At 39.3% G+C, this 19,140-nt stretch overlaps 1 protein-coding gene across 1 annotated transcript in view; it reads left to right on the top strand.

The window, feature by feature from the left end:
• The first annotated feature begins 374 nt into the window (after positions 1–374).
• LOC122790582 (extracellular calcium-sensing receptor-like) overlaps positions 375–19,140 on the top strand; it is a 168,325-nt gene continuing 149,559 nt past the window's right edge. Inside the window, exons 1-2 of the mRNA XM_044058107.1 lie at positions 375–391; positions 3,131–3,422. Coding sequence (XP_043914042.1) covers positions 375–391; positions 3,131–3,422 — 309 coding nt within the window. The remainder of the gene's footprint in view (positions 392–3,130; positions 3,423–19,140) is intronic.

Raw genomic sequence — 19,140 nt, 5'->3', positions numbered from 1 at the left:
AATCACATATTAAGACTTCAAATATCTAAAATCACTTATTGGTACACATGTTTCTAAGACTAAGAACCAACATTTTTATACACTTTCTAGGGTTATTAAGTCATAGAAAATTATAGACTGTTGATATTAGAGATTTAAGGGCATTAAAGTAGACTCCTACCTTCATGGATACCATACATTCCCAGTTTATCTTATTTCTGTTTTGGCATCACAAAAGGGTTGCATGTTTTGGTCCTTGGTATTATAACAGTAATTGCAAGATTAATGCTGCTATCAGATGTTACTAGAGACAAAATAGTAGATGAATATGAGAAATATTGTTATTGTTACTGTTTAGAGTCAGGAAGTCAGAATATAAATCCTGGAATCAGTATATGGCTCCAGTGATTAGGTAACGGGAACAAAATCTGCATGACCAGCTTAACTTAATAACTCTGTTTTGAATTATAATAATAATTAATTAAAAGGATGTAGGGCATAGTCTATTATAATTTTTAAGGAAATTAATATTGTTGGCCTGTATTTTGTTTAATTAAAGTAAAGAATTTGTCTATGTGATATATGTCATTTGCTAGTTTCTTATTTAAAAAGATTATTGTTAAAACATGCTTGATAATTTATGACAATGCTTAATAAAAACATTATACTTAAAAGGGATGGGCGACGTAAAAGGTAGGGATATGAATAAGTGTCAGGGTGGATAAGGGGTTAGACAGGGGATACATGTCACTGGCAGAATGAGAAGACAGTAGGTAGGGGACTTCAAACACTGGAAAGTTGGGAGAAAGGAGAGATGAGTGGTAAGATAAAATGAGGTGCTAATCATAGGCAAGACTGGAGAAGGAGGGCAGGTGAACCATTTTCTATACAAAATGAGAAGACAGATACACATGCTATTGAAAGAAAGTGAGGGGTAGGGATGCCTTCAGTCAAGGACTGGCCAGACTAGCATAAGCGGGGGACTTCATTCATAGTCACATAGGATGGTGTAAGAGGCAGAAGGCTCTGGTCAGCAATGAAATAAAATATGGAGTGCATGACAAGCCTGCATATAGTCTATTTTGATCAGTACACTACCCTGGTAAACCAAACTTAAATAAAATAAAAAATGGAGTGGTCCATTTACTACTTGCCAAAGGGCAGTAGACTGTTCACCAATTGGGAACTGACACATTTGAAAGGGTTGTAGGCAAATTACTCTAATCACCAATAAAATCAATTATGGTTGTGGATACAGAACTGTGGTAAGTCATCATCTTTATAAACCCCCTTTTCCCCATTTTCTACAAGGGGTTGGGGTGTCATTTCAAATATCACCATCTCTCTCGATTCAGCACCACTCTTCTACCTTCATTGACAATCATGTCTGACTGTCGCTGGTTTTCTCTCCTACAATCCAGCCATCTCTTTGCTGGATACCCTCTTCTCCTCTTGCTTTCTTCTTGACTGTCACAAATCTTCTTCACCAGATTCTCTTCTGCTTTACTGCACATGTGACCAAACCACTGTAATCTGTTTTCTTTGACTTTGTCTGCAATTGGAGCTACTTTGGCTTGTGTTCTGTTGTCTTCATTTTCCATAAGAGTGCATCCTACCACCTGTCTCAGTCACTTCATCCTCATCACCTCTAGCTTCCTCAACTGCTCTTTACTGCCCAGGTTTCTGTACCAAATAGCAGCACTGATCACATTACTATTTGGTACACCTTACTTTTCAGCTTCTTTGGCATTCTTCTGTCATATACAACCCCTAACATGGTGTACCAGTTGTCTGCAGCCCCTCTGATTGTAGCTTTGACCTCCTCTCTCAGACGTCCCTTCTCTTGAACCAATCTTTCCCCAGATTCTTGAAGCTGTTACCTTGTTCCACTATTTTTGCATTTTTTTCAGTTCTCAGCTTCTTCTGATTTCCCCCATTTGTTTATCAGCAGTGTAATGAATTAGATGACAGAGGGATTTTCCATTACTGTTGTGTATAGAGCAGCACACTGTTTACCAGCATGGGGGATGCATAGTGGTCAGGATCAAGGATTACTACAATTAGAGAGAGAGAGAGAGAGAGTGTGTGTGTGTGTGTGTGTGTGTGTGTGTGTGTGTGTGTGTGTGTGTGTGTGTGTGTGTGTGTGTGTCAGTGCAGGCTGGGGATGAGGGTTGGATGCTTTAGGAAGCTGGTTTATACATTATATATTTTTTTCAGGTCGCTTCATCTGGACTTTTGCTAGAGTCAGTGAGTACATTTGTGAGTTACATTTGGCAATCATTTGCTTATACTTCATAGTACTTTCCACATACTTGAGTCTAGTGGTGATGAAGGTATGTATAGGTTAAGATGGGAAAGATCTCTGAATCAAAGTTCTACATGACATAAGTTGCACTGGTGTAGTCAATGAGCTGAAGATTTTTACTAGGCAGAAGGTATTTATGAATTTAACCATTTTAAAGATTAGCAAGGTAAAAGCAGCATTCATTTTGTCAAGGGCTTTTAACCAAGACATCAAAACGTACACAGTGACAATTAGGGCATTTTTCAAAACATGTCTCTGTTAAACTGCAAGTCTGTCGGATAATAATTCAGCTGTATTGTTAATCTGTGCACTAACCAACAAGTACCATATCTCTGCAGTGGTGTCATGGCATAGATAGAAATGGTTTTGTGTGTGTGTGTGTGTGTGTGTGTGTGTGTGTGTGTGTGTGTGTGTCTATGTCTGTACATTTCCGTGTTTACAAATATTTGTCTTTGTGATCACATCTGCGCATGCTCACACATCTCTATGCACGTATGTCTGTGTTTGTGTGATCATGTGTTTATGTATGTGTGCCTGTGCATGTGTATGTTTGTGTGCGTGTCTGTCTGCATGTGTGTACACGAGTGTTTGCTTGTGCTTATGTGTGTCTGTGTGTATGAATGTGCATATGTGCTTTCCTCTGTATGATCTTGAATTATCCATTTATGTGTATGTCTGTGTGTGTGTGTGTGAGAGAGACCGAGAGAGCATTCCTCTGAATGATTTTCTAATATCCCTTCCTTAACATATGTATATAGTAATTTTCAAAGCATTTTCATGTTTGCATTCCTCTGGTTTTAAAGGTTAATAACACAATTAAAATAATTCTACTCTTATTTGGAACAGATTTCGATTTTATATATACCAGTATGTTCATGCTATGATATTTGCTATTGATGAAATCAACAACAGTCCAAGCCTGCTATCAAACACTACCCTTGGATTTGAGATTTACGATTCCTGTGGGATTTCTACAAGGGCCATTGAGGGAGCCATGAGGTTAATGACTGGATTGTATCAGCAAATCCCAAATTACCGCTGTGAAATGCAGAAGTCCTTGGCTGCTGTAATAGGTGATGCTGCATCAAGGAACTCTATTCCCATAGCCCAACTCTTGGGGCTTTTTGGGCAGCCTCAGGTAAGAGAGACCAAAGGTATGTAACAAATCATGATGGGATTTCATCTTCTATACCCCAGACAGATGTCCTGTCACCAACCTAATACTAAACTTATGCACCAACCCCCCCCCCCCCGAAGAACTGCGTTCATGAAATCAACAGTAGTACTCATTGAAAAATCTAAAAATCATTATGGTGACTCCTTCTTATTCTAACTCTTATCCTGTCAATAATTTGCTATCCTAGTGAAATCATATCGGGCAATAACAAATTAAAAAGCAATCAAAGAGCAGCATTAATCAAGTGGGTATTCAAAAACACCTTTCACCACTACTACTACAATACACCTCCTTCTTTAAAGACCACAGTAAAATTACTGTAGAAAAGAATCTCCACGAGTTACAGTTCTTTTACATATTTTCAAACCTGCTCACACCTAATACCAGAAAAGGACTTACAAATAACTTCCTTTTGCCAAAGTCAGAGTACAGTCTTCCTGTAAGAGTTCTCTGCTCAACACTTGAATACTGTCACCATAAATAAGATCTGTAGGTTTATCTAAAACTCGCTGGCTACCTGTGACAGATGTAGCCACCTTACTTCTTGATAAAGAATTATTTAGATCCCACCCTTTATGTTGTAAACTACCTATTAAACCATCCACTTACACTTTATGTAACGACAAGGATACACTCACACTTATAAGATCCTGATCTGGACAGTAAATAAGAGTTTTTCAGCCTTAGAAACATTCCCTAAAACTGGGCCTGACTGTTGGACTGTTGGACTCAACTACTTGTTAAAATAAGAAACAAGAAAGCACTTTTACAATTACACTCCAACCTCAAAGAATATCTCTTTGCTGAACAAGAATGTAAATGTGCACATTTTGCAAGGATAATAGTTAATGTATAAAAGCAAACTAAAATAAAATAAAATAAAAGTATATTCAGTATTTCCACAAAATATTTACTTCTGCTGGACCATAACAAACTGCGGCCAGTTCTTGGAGAAATGGAGATACCAGGTCACTGAATTTGTCTCCTGAGGAATCGGTATGCAGAAGAAGTAACTGTTAGAACCAAATATGGAAAAACTAACTGGTTTAGTATTAGGGAAGGAGTGGGATAAGAATGTGCATTTTTCTACTTATTTAATTTGTGCACTTAATGTATCATGACAAATTCAGAGTTAGATGAATCAGATGCAGGAATTAGTATTACTGAGAGAAATATTAGCAACCTCAGATACACAGGTGATACGTCTCTGATGTTTGAAGTGAGGAAAGGTTGAAGAGCACCTTGATGAAAGTGTAAGTAAAAAGCATAAAAGCTGGCTTGTTGCTCAACATTAAAAAATAAAACAAAAATGATGTCATTTGTTACTATCTATTCTTTGCAAATAGATGAGGAAAAAGAAGAGACAGTAACAGATTTTATTATCCTGTACTCAAAGATCTCTACAGATTGTGTATGAGCTATGAAATTAAAAGTTGCCTACTTCTTGGAAGGAAAGCCATGGCAGATCTGGACAAGATTTTGCTAGTGGTATGGTATGGTATAGAGAGATTAAACCCTTACAATGGTCCAGGGTACAAGGATTTGATTAATGACTTTGTCACATGATGACACTGTCAGTAGAGGCTGGACATACCATCCTTGGGGGATGGGTAGGGTGAAGCAGGGTATATGGATGCCATAGGATATATGGATGCCATAGTTTTGCAAAAGAGGGATAGCATTGCAGTGGGCATTCTGATGGTGGGCTTTCAGCTCACCAAGCCAATGCCATATATGCCCTTTCATTGTTGGGTGCACAGTTGCATTCACTTGTAGGGAAATATATTTTGAGAACTCATAGTAATGCAGGTAGACTGCCCACCCAAGGGTGAGAATAGGGTGGGACTAGGAGTATACACAAATGCTCTTATTACCCTGATGTCTGCAAGAGCATATTCTCTCAAAAGTCTGATCAAATGATGAACTCTGCAGACTGTTGTTGTCCTAGGGGAACTGGAGAATTCCCACTACTAGAGAAGGAATGGGCTTAAGTCCGATGGGGCGAAGGTGATTGATATTTATCCTAGAATAAACTCTGGATATGATTTTAAAGAACAAGTATGGTTTTCCTAATAGTAATATATGGCTGTGTGAGCAGAGACGTAAGGGTGTGTTCTGGAAAAATATTTTTGAAATATAGCACTGGAGAATACCTTTGGGGAGTCCATGGACTGCAAGATGAACAAATCAGACAATACTTAAGGAAATAAGTCCTGTCTATTCATTGGAACATCTGATATTAAAACTAAAACTTAAATATTTTAGTAACATAATACAAAGCAGGATTCTCCAGCTCATTAGCATCTATATGAGGCATTGAATCATTGAACGTCTCCTTTCATGGCCTGCATATACATTTAATCAAGAAACTATCATCCTAGGTGACTTTACCCTTGACTGACTTTCCTGCTGCTCAGACTCCCCTACTAATTTTATTAACCTGTACAATTTCTCACAAGTTGCAAACTGTCCCACTGGCACTGACAAACACTCCAGAAAAGAGTCACTACTGAACTGGATATTAATAAACAAGTCAATCCTGAGTGACCAAGCCGGCTGCCTTCCTCAATCTTAATGACCATGCCGCTACATTTCTACTTAGAAAAAGAATTCAAACTCAGTCTGAAAATTCCTTCAAATACATCTGCAGTAAGAAATGTTTCTCACCTGAACTATTTGATCTATTACTAAAACATTATGATTGGTTCCCTTTACAAAGCCTAAACCTGGACCTTGCAGTTGAATTTTTTAAAGACAAATTTCTTGAAATACTTAATAGCCTAAAAGGTGGAACCACTGTTACCATCATTGACTGGATCTTAGTGTCTCCTCATAACCTTATCTCATATGCTGGCACCTTTCTTGACTCTCTCAGCAACCATGAAACAGCAGTTCTAGTTTATGCAAATAAGTTTACTGATGCTACATTATGGTTGGAAGTAAGAACCAAAGTGGGACATATGATTGGATGGTCTTGACTATACTGCCAAATAGCAGTTTCCATCTATGCAAATAAGCTTACTAAGGCTATATTGTGATTGGAAATAATAACCAATGTGAAGTATATGATTGGTTGTCAACAGAACAGTAATTCTGAACCCTTAGTAGAACATAAAAGCATCTTGATTGGATATAATATCATTAGTTAGACAAATGATTGGCTAACATCAAAGCACCAGTTAAAAGATCTTGTTCTCCTTAGCTCATGCAAATAAGTTCACTGATGCTACATTGTGATTGGAAGTAAAAACCAATGGAAAAAGGAAGTGACTATAGCCTCATTATGATTGGTTTTTCAATGCTATTTAAACCATTGTTGGTCTTTACATTACATGAACAGGGCTTCCAGGTTGTGCACGGAAGAAACTACATACAATGTGGAGTGTTCCACACTAAAAACAAATATCTGAGAAAGAGGCTACAAGGATAAAAATTTATCTAGTAAGCCAAACCTGCAGACCAATGTTTGTAATAAAGTACGTCCTTATTGTCTTCAAAGAAATGAAAAAATAGAAGCTAATAAACCAAATGAATGTGTATTTAGTCAAACCAGGAAGGATAATGTCAATTGTGTTTTGACTTATAGTACAGACCATGTGCAAATCTATAATATCATTAAACAATTTTGGCCGATCCTCACTGAAAATGAAAAAAATCAAAAGCATTGTAGGCGATCAACCGAGATATGTATTTAAAAATAAGAATAATTTGAAACAACTCCTATGCAATAATGATGGTCTCAAGAAGAAGACACCCGCTATGAGGGAAGGCACCCACAAATGTGGGAGATGTAAAGCTTGCCAGTTCATTAATCGAACTATCTCATTTGTGCATCCGAACACGAATGAAATGTATTACTTCAGGGCAGCAGCCACTTGCAATACACAACATCTTATATATCTTGCAACCTGAAGCAACTGCCCACCTTTTCATGTGGGTAAAACTGGCCAACAATTTAAAATAGTATTTTGCGCCATATGGGGGATATCTCTAATAGAGACCCTCACAACAGCCTTGCAAACCATATAGCTTTCTATCAGTCACATAAGTTCACATTTAAAGCCATAGAGACAATTTGATTCAATCCCAGACAAGGCGATGTCATGAACTGAATAGAACTATGTGAAGTTAAATGGATTACAAATTTGAGAAGTACACGTCCTCCATGTTGGAACAATATGATCCCTTTAAAACCAATTCTGAAAAACAGACATCTCACAATCAATAAGTAATTTTAATGCATTGTTTAATAGTTTTAATGCTTTTAAAATGAAGGTTTGTTTCTGATTTTAGTCATTCAACATTGTCTTTTGTGTTATGTTTCATACCATAGCTATGGACTTATTGGTTGCAACTAGTGACATTGTTTTTTAATAGATGTGGGTATAGTGAATACTTAATATTACTTAGTCTCTATTTAAGGTCTGACCTATATGAAATAGCATAGACATGTAGTATGTCTTTCTTCAGTTTCAATTCAAATAATTGGTAAGCTGATATAACTTATGCAAGCCCGAAATCCAATGGTCTTTTCATTATTATTAAGATAATCATGGACACTCTTTTGATGTCATAAGGTTGTTTTATTCACAGGTTCATAGGTTCATAGGTTCATACTAGGCTATCTGCCCTAGGGCATTTATAAGCCTAGCCAGAGTGTGTTTGGCTTTCACCATCCATTTTAAATTAATTTTGCTATGCCCTTTTTCGAGGTTAGTATACTGTGCCTTTGTCTAACAGTGACACAGAAGTGATACCCGGGGTAAACCTACGATCTCCCATCCATTCCTCTTGAGGAGAGTCAATGAGGGACTATGCCGAACCTGGACTGGGATTTTATTCCAGAGTGAAGGGAGCCTCTGGGTTATGAATCTGTCCCTCCAGCATGTCCTATTTATTTCAGTGCTGAGGTTCAAGTCTCTTGAACGCGTAGCTCGATGGGATTTGGATTTTCTGAGGTGCAGCATGTCCATTAATTCCGGGTTGGACATGGCTTTATATGTCAGGCACAGATCGCTTCTGAGCAGGTGGTATGCCACTGAGTAGAGCTGGAGTTTCTTTAACCGGGCAGCATATGGCATCTGTTTGAGCCCTTTGATCCTCTTGGTGAGGTACTTTTGGGGTCTTTCCAGTTGCTGCAGGTGTCTGGTAAGGTACATCCCAAAAGGGGCATTGTACTCAATTATGGGCCTGATGAGGGATGAGTAAAGAGGCAAAATGACCTTCCCTGATATAGATGTGAATCCCTTCATGATTAAGTGGGCTATATAAAATGTTTTTCTAACCACTTTGGCCACGTGGTTGTCAAATGAGAGATTGCTATCAACTTGGGTCCCCAGGTCCCTAATTACTTCTTCTGTACTTAATGGATTACCACCTATGTGGTAATTTGTGGGCACTTTGTTTTTGCCAAAGGGATGACTATACACTTTTGGCGTTTAGCTTGAGGCCATGGCTCTGGCACCAGTTGTCTGTTTCTATGAGGCCCTTTTGGAGGATGCTTGTGTCAGCTGGAGAGTCTATTATGGCACCCAGTTTGCAGTCATCTGCGAACTTGGTCAGCCACAGTCCTTCCGTGTTGGCCTGTACCTCTGAGAAATATATACTGAACAAGAGAGGTCCCAGGACTGAACCTTGTGGGACGCCACTTGTAACTGGTTTGGAGTCTGACATGGTTCCAGCAATTCTAACCATGTGGGTTCTGTCCTTGAGCCAGTTTGCAACCCATCTAGTGACATAGGGGTTTATATTTAAGCTTGTGAGCTTATCTATAATGCCCGAGTGGGGTATTGTATCTAAGGCTTTTGCGAGGTTCAGGTAGGCTGTGTGGACCACCTTCCCCTCATCAATAGCCTTGGTGACTGTTTCAAAGAAATTGACCAGGTTTAAGAGGCAGGATCTGCCCTTAACAAAGCCAAACTGGGTAGGATCCAGTGTCTGTAGGTCCCCAATATCTTTATTTATGAGGTCCATGATGATCCTTTCCATAGCTTTGCAGACAAAGCTAGTCAGGCTTATGGGGCAATAGTTTCCAGGATCCATTGAGGCACCACCTTTGTGGAGAGGGACCACTGTTGCTGTACGCCACTCTTTGGGTATATATCCTGCAGTAAGGCTGAGATTGAACAGTAGTTTTATGTTTGGGTTTAGCTCTTCTTGGAGTTCATGTAGGACACAGCCCGGGACACCGTCTGGACCCATTGATGCTGTGTTTTTTACTTTGGAGAGGGTGGCTCTTACTTGAACATCTGAGATGTCAGAGGGGCAGCACTCTGCTGGAATAGATATTTTCCCTTTTGGTGGGGGGGGGGAGAAGTTTGCGCTGAACCTGTCAGCTAGGATGTTGGCAATGTCTGTGGGTTCGGTGTATTTTTGGTCATTTTGGACTAATTCTGAGCATATCTGGGAATTCCCACCCAGGTTCCTAACATAACTAAAGAAAGCCTTGTGATTATCCTTACTGGCCTGTGCAATTTTTCTCTCGAAGCTGGCCTTAGACAATTTTATGGTACCCATAGTTTTTTGCTAATACTGATCAGAGATGCCTTCCCTTTTTGGGATTTTGCTGTATCATGTAGTAGCTTCCTCCTTCTATTGTATAGTTTGTTTATGGCTGGGGTCCACCAGACAGGACGTCTGCCTTTGGAGGATTGGGTCTTGGTTTTATCTGGGATTGCATGATCCATGCATTCCTGTAGGTGTTCATAGAATGCGTTTACAAAGGATTCTGTGGTCTGGGCCATATTTTCCACAGGCCCAGGGGCTTTGAAGGATTCCACCTCAGTTTTGAGGAGTGTGAAATTTGCTTTAGAAAAGTTTTTCACTGTGGTTTTCTGGGCAGGGGGTGGGGTCGGGATGTGAATATCCAGTGAGATTAGTTTATGGTCTGATCTTACCAGTGAGGGATACACTTCTGGTCTGGAGCATAGAGTCCCCATGTTGGTGATGATCAGGTCCAGTATGTTTTCCCCCCTTGTGGGAGTGGTAACAAGTTGTTCCATAGCATTTGAGTTTATAAATTCTAGGAACCTTTGGGCTAGGGTGTTGGAGCTAGAGTAATGCTCCCAGTCTATGTTTGGGTAGTTGAAGTCACCCAATATAATGGTGTTTGGAGAGACCTTCATATTTTCCAGTGTTCTCAGGAAGGCCGAGTGGGAAATTTTTGTTTACGAGCAGATTCACTGAGAATGCTTTCTCTGTTGCCGTGAAAGCTGTCAGATTGCTTGTGATTGTTAAATTTCTTGTAAAGTTACAGTTGAGTTTTTATATATATATATATATATATATATATATATATATATATAAATATATATATATATATATATATATATATATATATATATATAAATATATATATATATATATATATATATATATATATATATATATATATATATATATATATATATATATATATATATAAATATATTTTTTTTCTCCCCAAGATACTCATCTACTGATAAGATTTCAAGCTTTAAATAAATAGCTAAAATGTGCAGAAGGTATTAGAGATATCCCTGCAGCCGCGAAAGTGGGTGGACCCCCTTTTTTGCTAACCTTGGCAACCAATGATGTTTGTTTGTAGGTGAGCTATTTTGCAGTTTGGTTTTTCCAATGCAAAAGCTTACCTGAATAAGTCTCCTTTGAGACATCTTTGTTATCTTTCTGCAGCTGTGAATGCGGGCAGACATTCTAACAAATTCAGTCTTGTTTGACCAATGAGCGTTTTAAAATAAGTCATCCTTTTCTTAATAAGTCTTTTGACCAAAATGGTGAGCAATATATTTTCACGTATATCTGGCTTGCTACTTCCCCCTTTTTTTTTTTTTTTTTCAAACTGACATGAAAGAACACTCAGACTTTCATGTTGTCATACAATTTTAATTTTAATAATAATAAAATAAACTTAATAATAATAATTTTAATTGGCAACAAGCAACTCTCTGAGCTGGATATATGTTTAGTTAACTTACTTTGCAACTGAAGCTTTTTTTATGTTTTTGGATATCTTAACTTTATATATTTAGTTTTATTTAAATTGGATACTAAGTTTCTACGCAATTTAAAAACATTGTGCTAGTACTTACTAACTAACTATGAGTGTTTAGTTATGCAAAGTAAGAATGTAACTTAATATTTTAAGGTGTAAAGCTTGCTTTTAATGAAAATACTGGAAGCTTTGCTTCAGATATTGATATTTGCAGTAGAAATAAGGAGAACAGGATGAAACTATATTTATCAAGTACTTACTAAGTCTTGACATGGGTATTAACTTTACTGACATACAAGGATTCGTAGTAATTCTGACTATAGTATCAAACCGCAGTTCTCGTTTATGCAAATACGTTTACTAATGCTACTTTGTGGTTGGAAGTAAGAACCAAAGTGGGAGATATGATTGGATGGTCTTGGCTATAGTGCCAAATAGCAGTTTCAATCTATGCAAATAAGCTTACTAAGGCTGTATTGCGATTGGAAAACCAATGTGAAGTATATGATTGGTTTTCAACAGAATAGTAATTCTGAACCATTGGTAGAACATAGAAGCATCTTGATTGGATATAATACCATTAGTTAGACAAATGATTGGCTAACATCAAAGCACCAATTACAAGATCTTGTTCTCCTTAGCTCATGCAAATAAGTTCATTGATGCTGCATTGGGATTGGAAGTAAAAACCAAAGGAAAAAGGAAGAGACTAAAGCCTCATTATGATTGGTTTTTCAATGTTATTTAAACCATTGTTAGACTTTACATTACACGATCTGAAGAAGGCAGTTTATGCTGAAAACGCTCATCGTATTTTACTTGTTTTATCAATAAAAGCTCATTTTCTTCTTAATCAAGTGGAACTTGCTCGTTCTCTGCTGTGGTGGCATCTGCAGGATTTTGCTTCTTTTGTTTTCCCAGCCTGAGATGCTTCAATGTGAGTGGGATATATATTCCCATTTTACTTGGTTTTGTTACCTACTCATCACACATGGCGGAGAGTGCTTCTGAAATCAGAAATAGCACAAGCATGCATGAAAATAACAGGAATACCAGATTATCTGAATTTTTATGTGAATCTGACAACCCATTAATACAACTTACTTTAACAATGTATTTTACAACAGTGAATAGGGCAATTGAGACTCCTGCCCACTTTGAGACTATTTTGCATGACGTGGAGGAAGATGCATTTTGATTAAAGAAGCTACAATGGCAACGCTTCCATTTTGAAGCATGTATACATCACAAGGTAGTCCCAAGAGGCATGAAAGTGAAATGCCTCCCTAGTTATGGTGATCACTACCCTGACTGGGTCTATATTACATTCTCAAAAGCCGACAATGTCGAATCTGACATTGTCGACATGAGAATAGCGAAACTGCAGAACATCGAACAAGTAAACGGAAATCTCTGTAAGGGAAGAATTCTGTTTACTTCAATGTAGAGTGGTCTCGGAGTTGGTATATTTAAGTAACGGGGGTGTGGGGATGCAGTAGGGCTTGCCCCCTACCTACACTGTTTAGTTTTTTTTTGTTATTTTTATTTTTTTTTCTGAACATTCGATGTTTTAACAGTTCAGTCACTAAAAGTTGACCTTTAGTGATTTGATCTTTTAAATATTCAATGATCTAATATAGACCCACCCTGACTTACTAGCCAAATGGCAATCTATTAACCTGGAAATCAGCTTTAATTATATGCGTCTCTTGATTGATTACTTTAAACCGGAGGAAATTTCAGCCTCTGACTTAATAAAGATCAAGCAGTCACAACTGGAAGAGATGGAACTTAATGAAGCCTGCTTTCAGAAGCTGGAATCTTTATAACATAATTTAGCTTTGTATGAGAACAAACTCAAAGCACAAAAGACTAAGATACTACAGAGAGATTTCCAGGGCTTCGCAAATGGAAATGTTTTTGAATGGCCACGAAGTAATAGTCTCCCCGGTTGACTCCAATAGGGATACCAACAAATGATGTGACACATTGAGGGTATCTACCAGTGTTGATAACTTACAACTTTTGACTTTTGAAACTTCAGAATTAAATAAACAGAACAATACCACAATGGCTGTTACAACGCCTAGTAATACAACCAGTGCACTACAGAAGAGTCAACCGAACCTCAGTTCTGACCATATAAATGGTGCTAGACCAAAGGAAGGCTCTTTAGGTAATTCTTTAGTCTTCCACCCTTTTCCTATTCCCATCACAGGGAATCTGCAGAAATGTGGCAGGACACCCAAGTCAAGAAAGAAAACGCAAGAAAATGAACTGGTAAATGAAACAGTTAATGCTTTAGTCATCAACATGTCTCATTTTCCACTCAGTCAAGATCATATCAAAGTGTTAGAGAAAGGATTGACTTTTGTTCCCTCTCTCCGTTCAGATCTCCATGAGTTTGTTGCTGATATCAAACTCTTTGGTAGGAATGTGAGCTTGAGAAATATATTCCCTGAAAGTAATGCTGATGGTACACAGAGATTTAAGAAACCTAGTACTTTTGTGCCTATGAACCATCCTTCACTGGATCTACTTATGCATTTATGTGAAAATTAAGTCCTTAAACTCAGCATAAATTGAAACAAACAGAAGCATTTTCATAATCTAACAACTAATGAGTATCAAGCTCTGATGGAATTGAGAGTTAATGTAGACATTGTCATAAAACCAGCCAATAAGGGTGGAGCTACAGTGGTAATGGATGCCTCTTGGTATAGTAACAGAATGAAAGAAATGTTAAGTGACCATAAAACATATGCAATTGTCACCCCAAAACTTTTGGAACAGAGAGTGAAATATGTGCATGGTGCATTGAATGATCTCCTATTACAGAGACATATCAGTGAGGACCTCTTTAATTTTCTTAACCTCAAACCCAATGATACCAGCAATAAGTGGCATCCCCAAGATCCATAAAGATCCTGTTAATCCACTGCTAAGACCCATAGTAGCAGGTCAAGGTTGGGTAACTGAACCTCTATCCATATATGGAGGAGCTCTCTGATCACATAGCCCAGGCTGGTATGACCCTGTCGCTGAGTAGCATCCTGCCCTCACCAAGAATGATACCATGGTATAGAGAAAAAAATTATCAATTTCAACAATTGGCTAAGCTTCTGGTATCATTCAAAGGGGATCCAGTGTCTGTCAGCCTGGGATGACATGCTCTACAAACCACGCTGCTTTGCTAGAGATGGCTTGCACCTGTCACCCTTAGGCTTTCGAATACTGGCCAAGGCTCTTGCCACCCCCATTGTGCCTTTTTTATGCAAGGCTCAAAAGACAAACCCACTGCCATAAATAGCACAAGTAACAAAAAACTGAGGGTAATGCTGCTCAATGCCAGAAGTCTAAACCTCAAAATGCACGCACTCGAGGCACTCCTCAGTATGGAGAAAATCGATATATGTGCAGTAACAGAAACCTGGTTTAAGGCTCCAGAGAGCACCCCAGCACTACCAGGCTACAACTCATACCATACAGTTTGGCCACAAAACCCAGACTGAAATACAAAAGGCGGGGAAGTATCCATATTTATCAAGGATACCCACACCTCCAGGTTAATGGCCCAGCACAATGCTTCAGAGATCATCCACGTGCAACTAACAATGGGCAAAACTGCTATTCAAATTATAGTTTGCTCCAGATCACCCCCCATGTCCCAGGACCCCCACTCCACATCCTGGAAACAGTGGGAAACATAAAGGTCCTACCAAACACCCTGATATTGAGTGATTTCAATTATCCAAACATTAACTGGGAGAACTACTCATGTACGAACTCCCTGGCCCAACATTTCCTAGAATTTATAAACTCAAATGCCCTGGATCAACTGGTTAACACCCCCTGAGAGGTGACAACATATTGGACCTGGTCATCACCAACATGAGCGACCAGTGTTCCACACCGGAGGTCAACCCCTCACTGGTTAGATCTGACCATAAACTAATCACTCTGGATATCCACATTCCGCCACCACCCCCAGTCAAAGAAACCACCATGAAAAACTTTTCAAAAGCAAACTTCATGTTACTTAAGACTGAGGTGGGAAATTTCAAAGCCCCCATGCTAAAGGGTAACGCTGTCCAAGCTGCAAAATCCTTTACTAATGCACTCTACGGGTACCAACAAGAATGCATGGATCATGCTATCCCAAACAAAACCAAGAGTCACTCCTCCAAGAAAAGGAAACCAGTCTGGTGGACCCCTGCCATAAACAAGCTATACAATAGGAAGAAACTAGTACAGAAAAGAGTAAAATCCCAAGAAGGGAAGACATCCCTGATCAGTATCAGCAAGAAACTACGTTCCCTCATAAAATCATCCAAGGCTAACTTCGAAAGAAAAATTGGCATTCTTTAGCTATGTCAAGAATCTAAGTGGCAATTGTCAGATCTGCTCGGAGTTAGTGCAGAATGGCACAAAATACACCTAACTGACTGATATAGCCAACATCCTGGCAGACAGGTTTAGTGCAAACTTCACCCCCTCTCACCCCCAAAAGGGCCCATAACTATACCAGAAGAATGTAGTGCCCTGAAACCACAGACACTCAGGTTAAAACAGCCCTCTCCAAAGCCAAAAACATAGCATCAATGGGACCGGACGGTGTCCCAGGCTGCATCCTACATGAGCTCAAAGATGAACTAACCCCTCACCTAAACACACTGTTTAAACTCAGCCTCTCCACAGGCTACATGCCCACAGAGTGGCGCACAGCAATGGTTATTCTGGTCCACAAAGGTGGAGCCACAACAGACCCCAGGAACTATCGCCCTATAAGCCTGACTAGCTTGGTCTGCAAAGCTATGGAGCACATCATCATGGATCTCATTAACAGAGACATTGGAAACCTCCAAACACTGGACCCAACCCAGTTCGGCTTTGTTAAGGGCAGATCATGCCTCCTAAACCTGGTGGACTTCCTTAATACAGTTACCAAGGCTATAGATGAGGGAAAGGTGGTACACACAGCATACCTAGACCTCGCAAAGGCTTTTACATCATTCCCCACTCAGGTATTATAGACAAGCTCACCAGCCTGAACATAAACCCCTACGTCATGAGATGGGTTGCCAACTGGCTCAAAGACAGAACCCACATGGTAAGAGTTGCAGGAGCTAGGTCCGACTCTAAACCAGTTACAAGTGGCATTCCCCAGGGCTCAGTCCTAGGACCCCTCCTGTTTGGCATATACTTCTCAGAGGTACAGGCAAGCACAGGAGGACTATGGCTCACCAAGTTCACAGACGACTGCAAACTAGGGGCTATAATTGACTCTCTGGCTGACACAGACATCCTCCAAAAGGTTTTCACTGAGACAGATACCTGGTGTCAAAACCATGGTCTCAAGCTAAATGCCAAAAAGTGCATAGTCATCCCCTTTGGAAAAAACAAAGTACCCACAAACTACCACATAGATGGTAGCCCCCTAAATACAGAAGACATAATAAGGGATCTGGGGATCCAAGTAGATAGTAACCTCTCCTTTGATAATCACATTGCCAAAGTGGTTAGAAAATCCTTCTATGTGGCCCACCTAATCACAAAGGGGTTTGCATCCAGATTGAAAGAGGTCATTGGGCCCCTCTATGCATCACTCATCAGACCCATCATAGAGTACAATGCCCCATTTGGGATGTACCTTACAAGACACATGCAACAACTGCAAAGACCACAGAAGTTCTTCACCAAGAGGATCACTGGCCTCAAGCAGATGCCCTATGCAGCTCGACTGAAAAAACTCCAGCTGTACTCGGTTGCATACCGCCTACTCAGAGGTGATCTCTGCCTGACATACAAGGCCATGTCCAACCCAGAATTGATGGACATGGTCCACCTAAAGAAAACCATATCCCCTCAAGCCACATGCTCCAGGGATCTAAACCTAACCACAACAATAAATATGATGCACTGGAGGGATAGATTCCTGTCCCAGAGACTTCCCATGCTCTGGAACAAGATTCCAATCTACATTAGGCAGAGCTCCTCACTAACCCTCTTCAAGAGAAACCTTGATGAGTTGATGGGAAACAGAAAATTTACCCCAGGGATCACTTCAATGGCTATGCTGGACAAAGGCACAGGGAACTAATCTAAGGGGGCGGCGAAAGCCAGCACATTCTGGCTAGGCTTATAAATGCCTTCAGGCAGATGGCCTAGTACCTACCAATGAACCTATGTAGAAAATGAACTTAAACAACTACTGACCACAGTTGACACGGTACTAAAGGATTCAGGAGATTTTCTAACTTCTCTTAACACAAGCATAAAAGACCTCACTAATTTTTCAGACCTGATCTTGGTTACCATGGATGTAGTCAATCTTTTTACTGTCATCCCACATGAATATGGCATAGAGGCCATTAGAACCCTAGGAATGTATAGAGACCAAAATGTGGAGGTAGTTTGCTACCTCCTTGAACTGATTTTGGAGAATAATTTCTTCATGTATGGGAATTTGTGCTATAGGCAAACATGGGGTGTAGCGATGGGCACCCCATGTGTGAATAGTTATTCGAACCTGGTTCTTGCTCAGTGGGAGATGAATCATGTCCATAATATCAGCAATCTATGGCACTGATGTATAGTGTATTATGGTCGCTTTGTTGATGAGATTTTCCTTCTTTGGCGAAGGAGTGAACAGGACTTAGCTGACTTCAATAATTTTTTGAATTCCATAACAACATTTCTGAGGTTCACTGTCGAATCTGCCAAGTATGAGAAGTTTTTTGGATATCACACTAACTTTAGATAGTGGCAAAGGTGTGCACATTAGAATCCACCATAAGTCAACTTGGTGGAACCATTACTTGCACCGATTCAGCATTCATCCCAGACATGTTTTTAAAAACATTATGGAAAATCAAATGAGCATGGCTTCCAGGTTGTACACGGAAGAAACTACATAGAATATGGAGTGTACCACACTAAAAACAAATGTCAGAGAAAGAGGCTGCAAGGATAAAGATTTATCTAGTAAGCCAGACCTGCAGACCAGTGTTTGTAATAAACTACGTTCTTATTTTCTTCAAAGTAATGAGAAAATAATAAACCAAATGAATGCGTATTTAGTCAAACCAGGAAGGATAAGGTCAATTGTGTCTTGACTTATAGTATGGACCATGTGCAAATCTGTAATAATGTTAAACAATTTTGTCTGATCCTCACTGAAAATGAAAAAAATCAAAAGCATTGTAGGCGATCAACCGAGATATGTCTTTAAAAATAAGAATAATTTGAAACAACTCCTATGCAATAAAGATGGTCTCAAGAAGAAGACACCTGCTATGAGTGAAGGCACCCACAAGTGTGGGAGATGTAAAGCTTGCCAGTTCATTAATTGAGCTACCTCATTTGTGCATCCAAACACGAATCAAACGTATTACTTCAGAGCAGCAGCCACTTGCAATACACAGCATCTTGTATATCTTGCAACCTGCAGCAACTGCCCATCTTTTTATGTGGGTAAAACTGACCAACAATTTAAAAATAGAATTTTGTGCCATATGAGGGATATCTCTAATAGAGACCCTCACAGCAGCCTTGAAAACCATATAGCTTTCTATCCGTCATGTAAGTTCACATTTAAAGCCATAGAGATGGTTCCATTCAGTCCCAGACAAAGAGATGTCATGAATCGAACAGAACTTTGTGAAGTTAAATGTATTACAAATTTGAGAA

The sequence above is a fragment of the Protopterus annectens genome, chromosome 16.part0 (genome assembly GCF_019279795.1).
Source record: "Protopterus annectens isolate FY-2018-M chromosome 16.part0, PAN1.0, whole genome shotgun sequence".
Taxonomy (NCBI): domain Eukaryota; kingdom Metazoa; phylum Chordata; order Ceratodontiformes; family Protopteridae; genus Protopterus; species Protopterus annectens.
The sequence above is the reverse complement of the archived record's forward strand: the minus strand, read 5'-3'. Positions and strand labels throughout refer to the sequence as shown.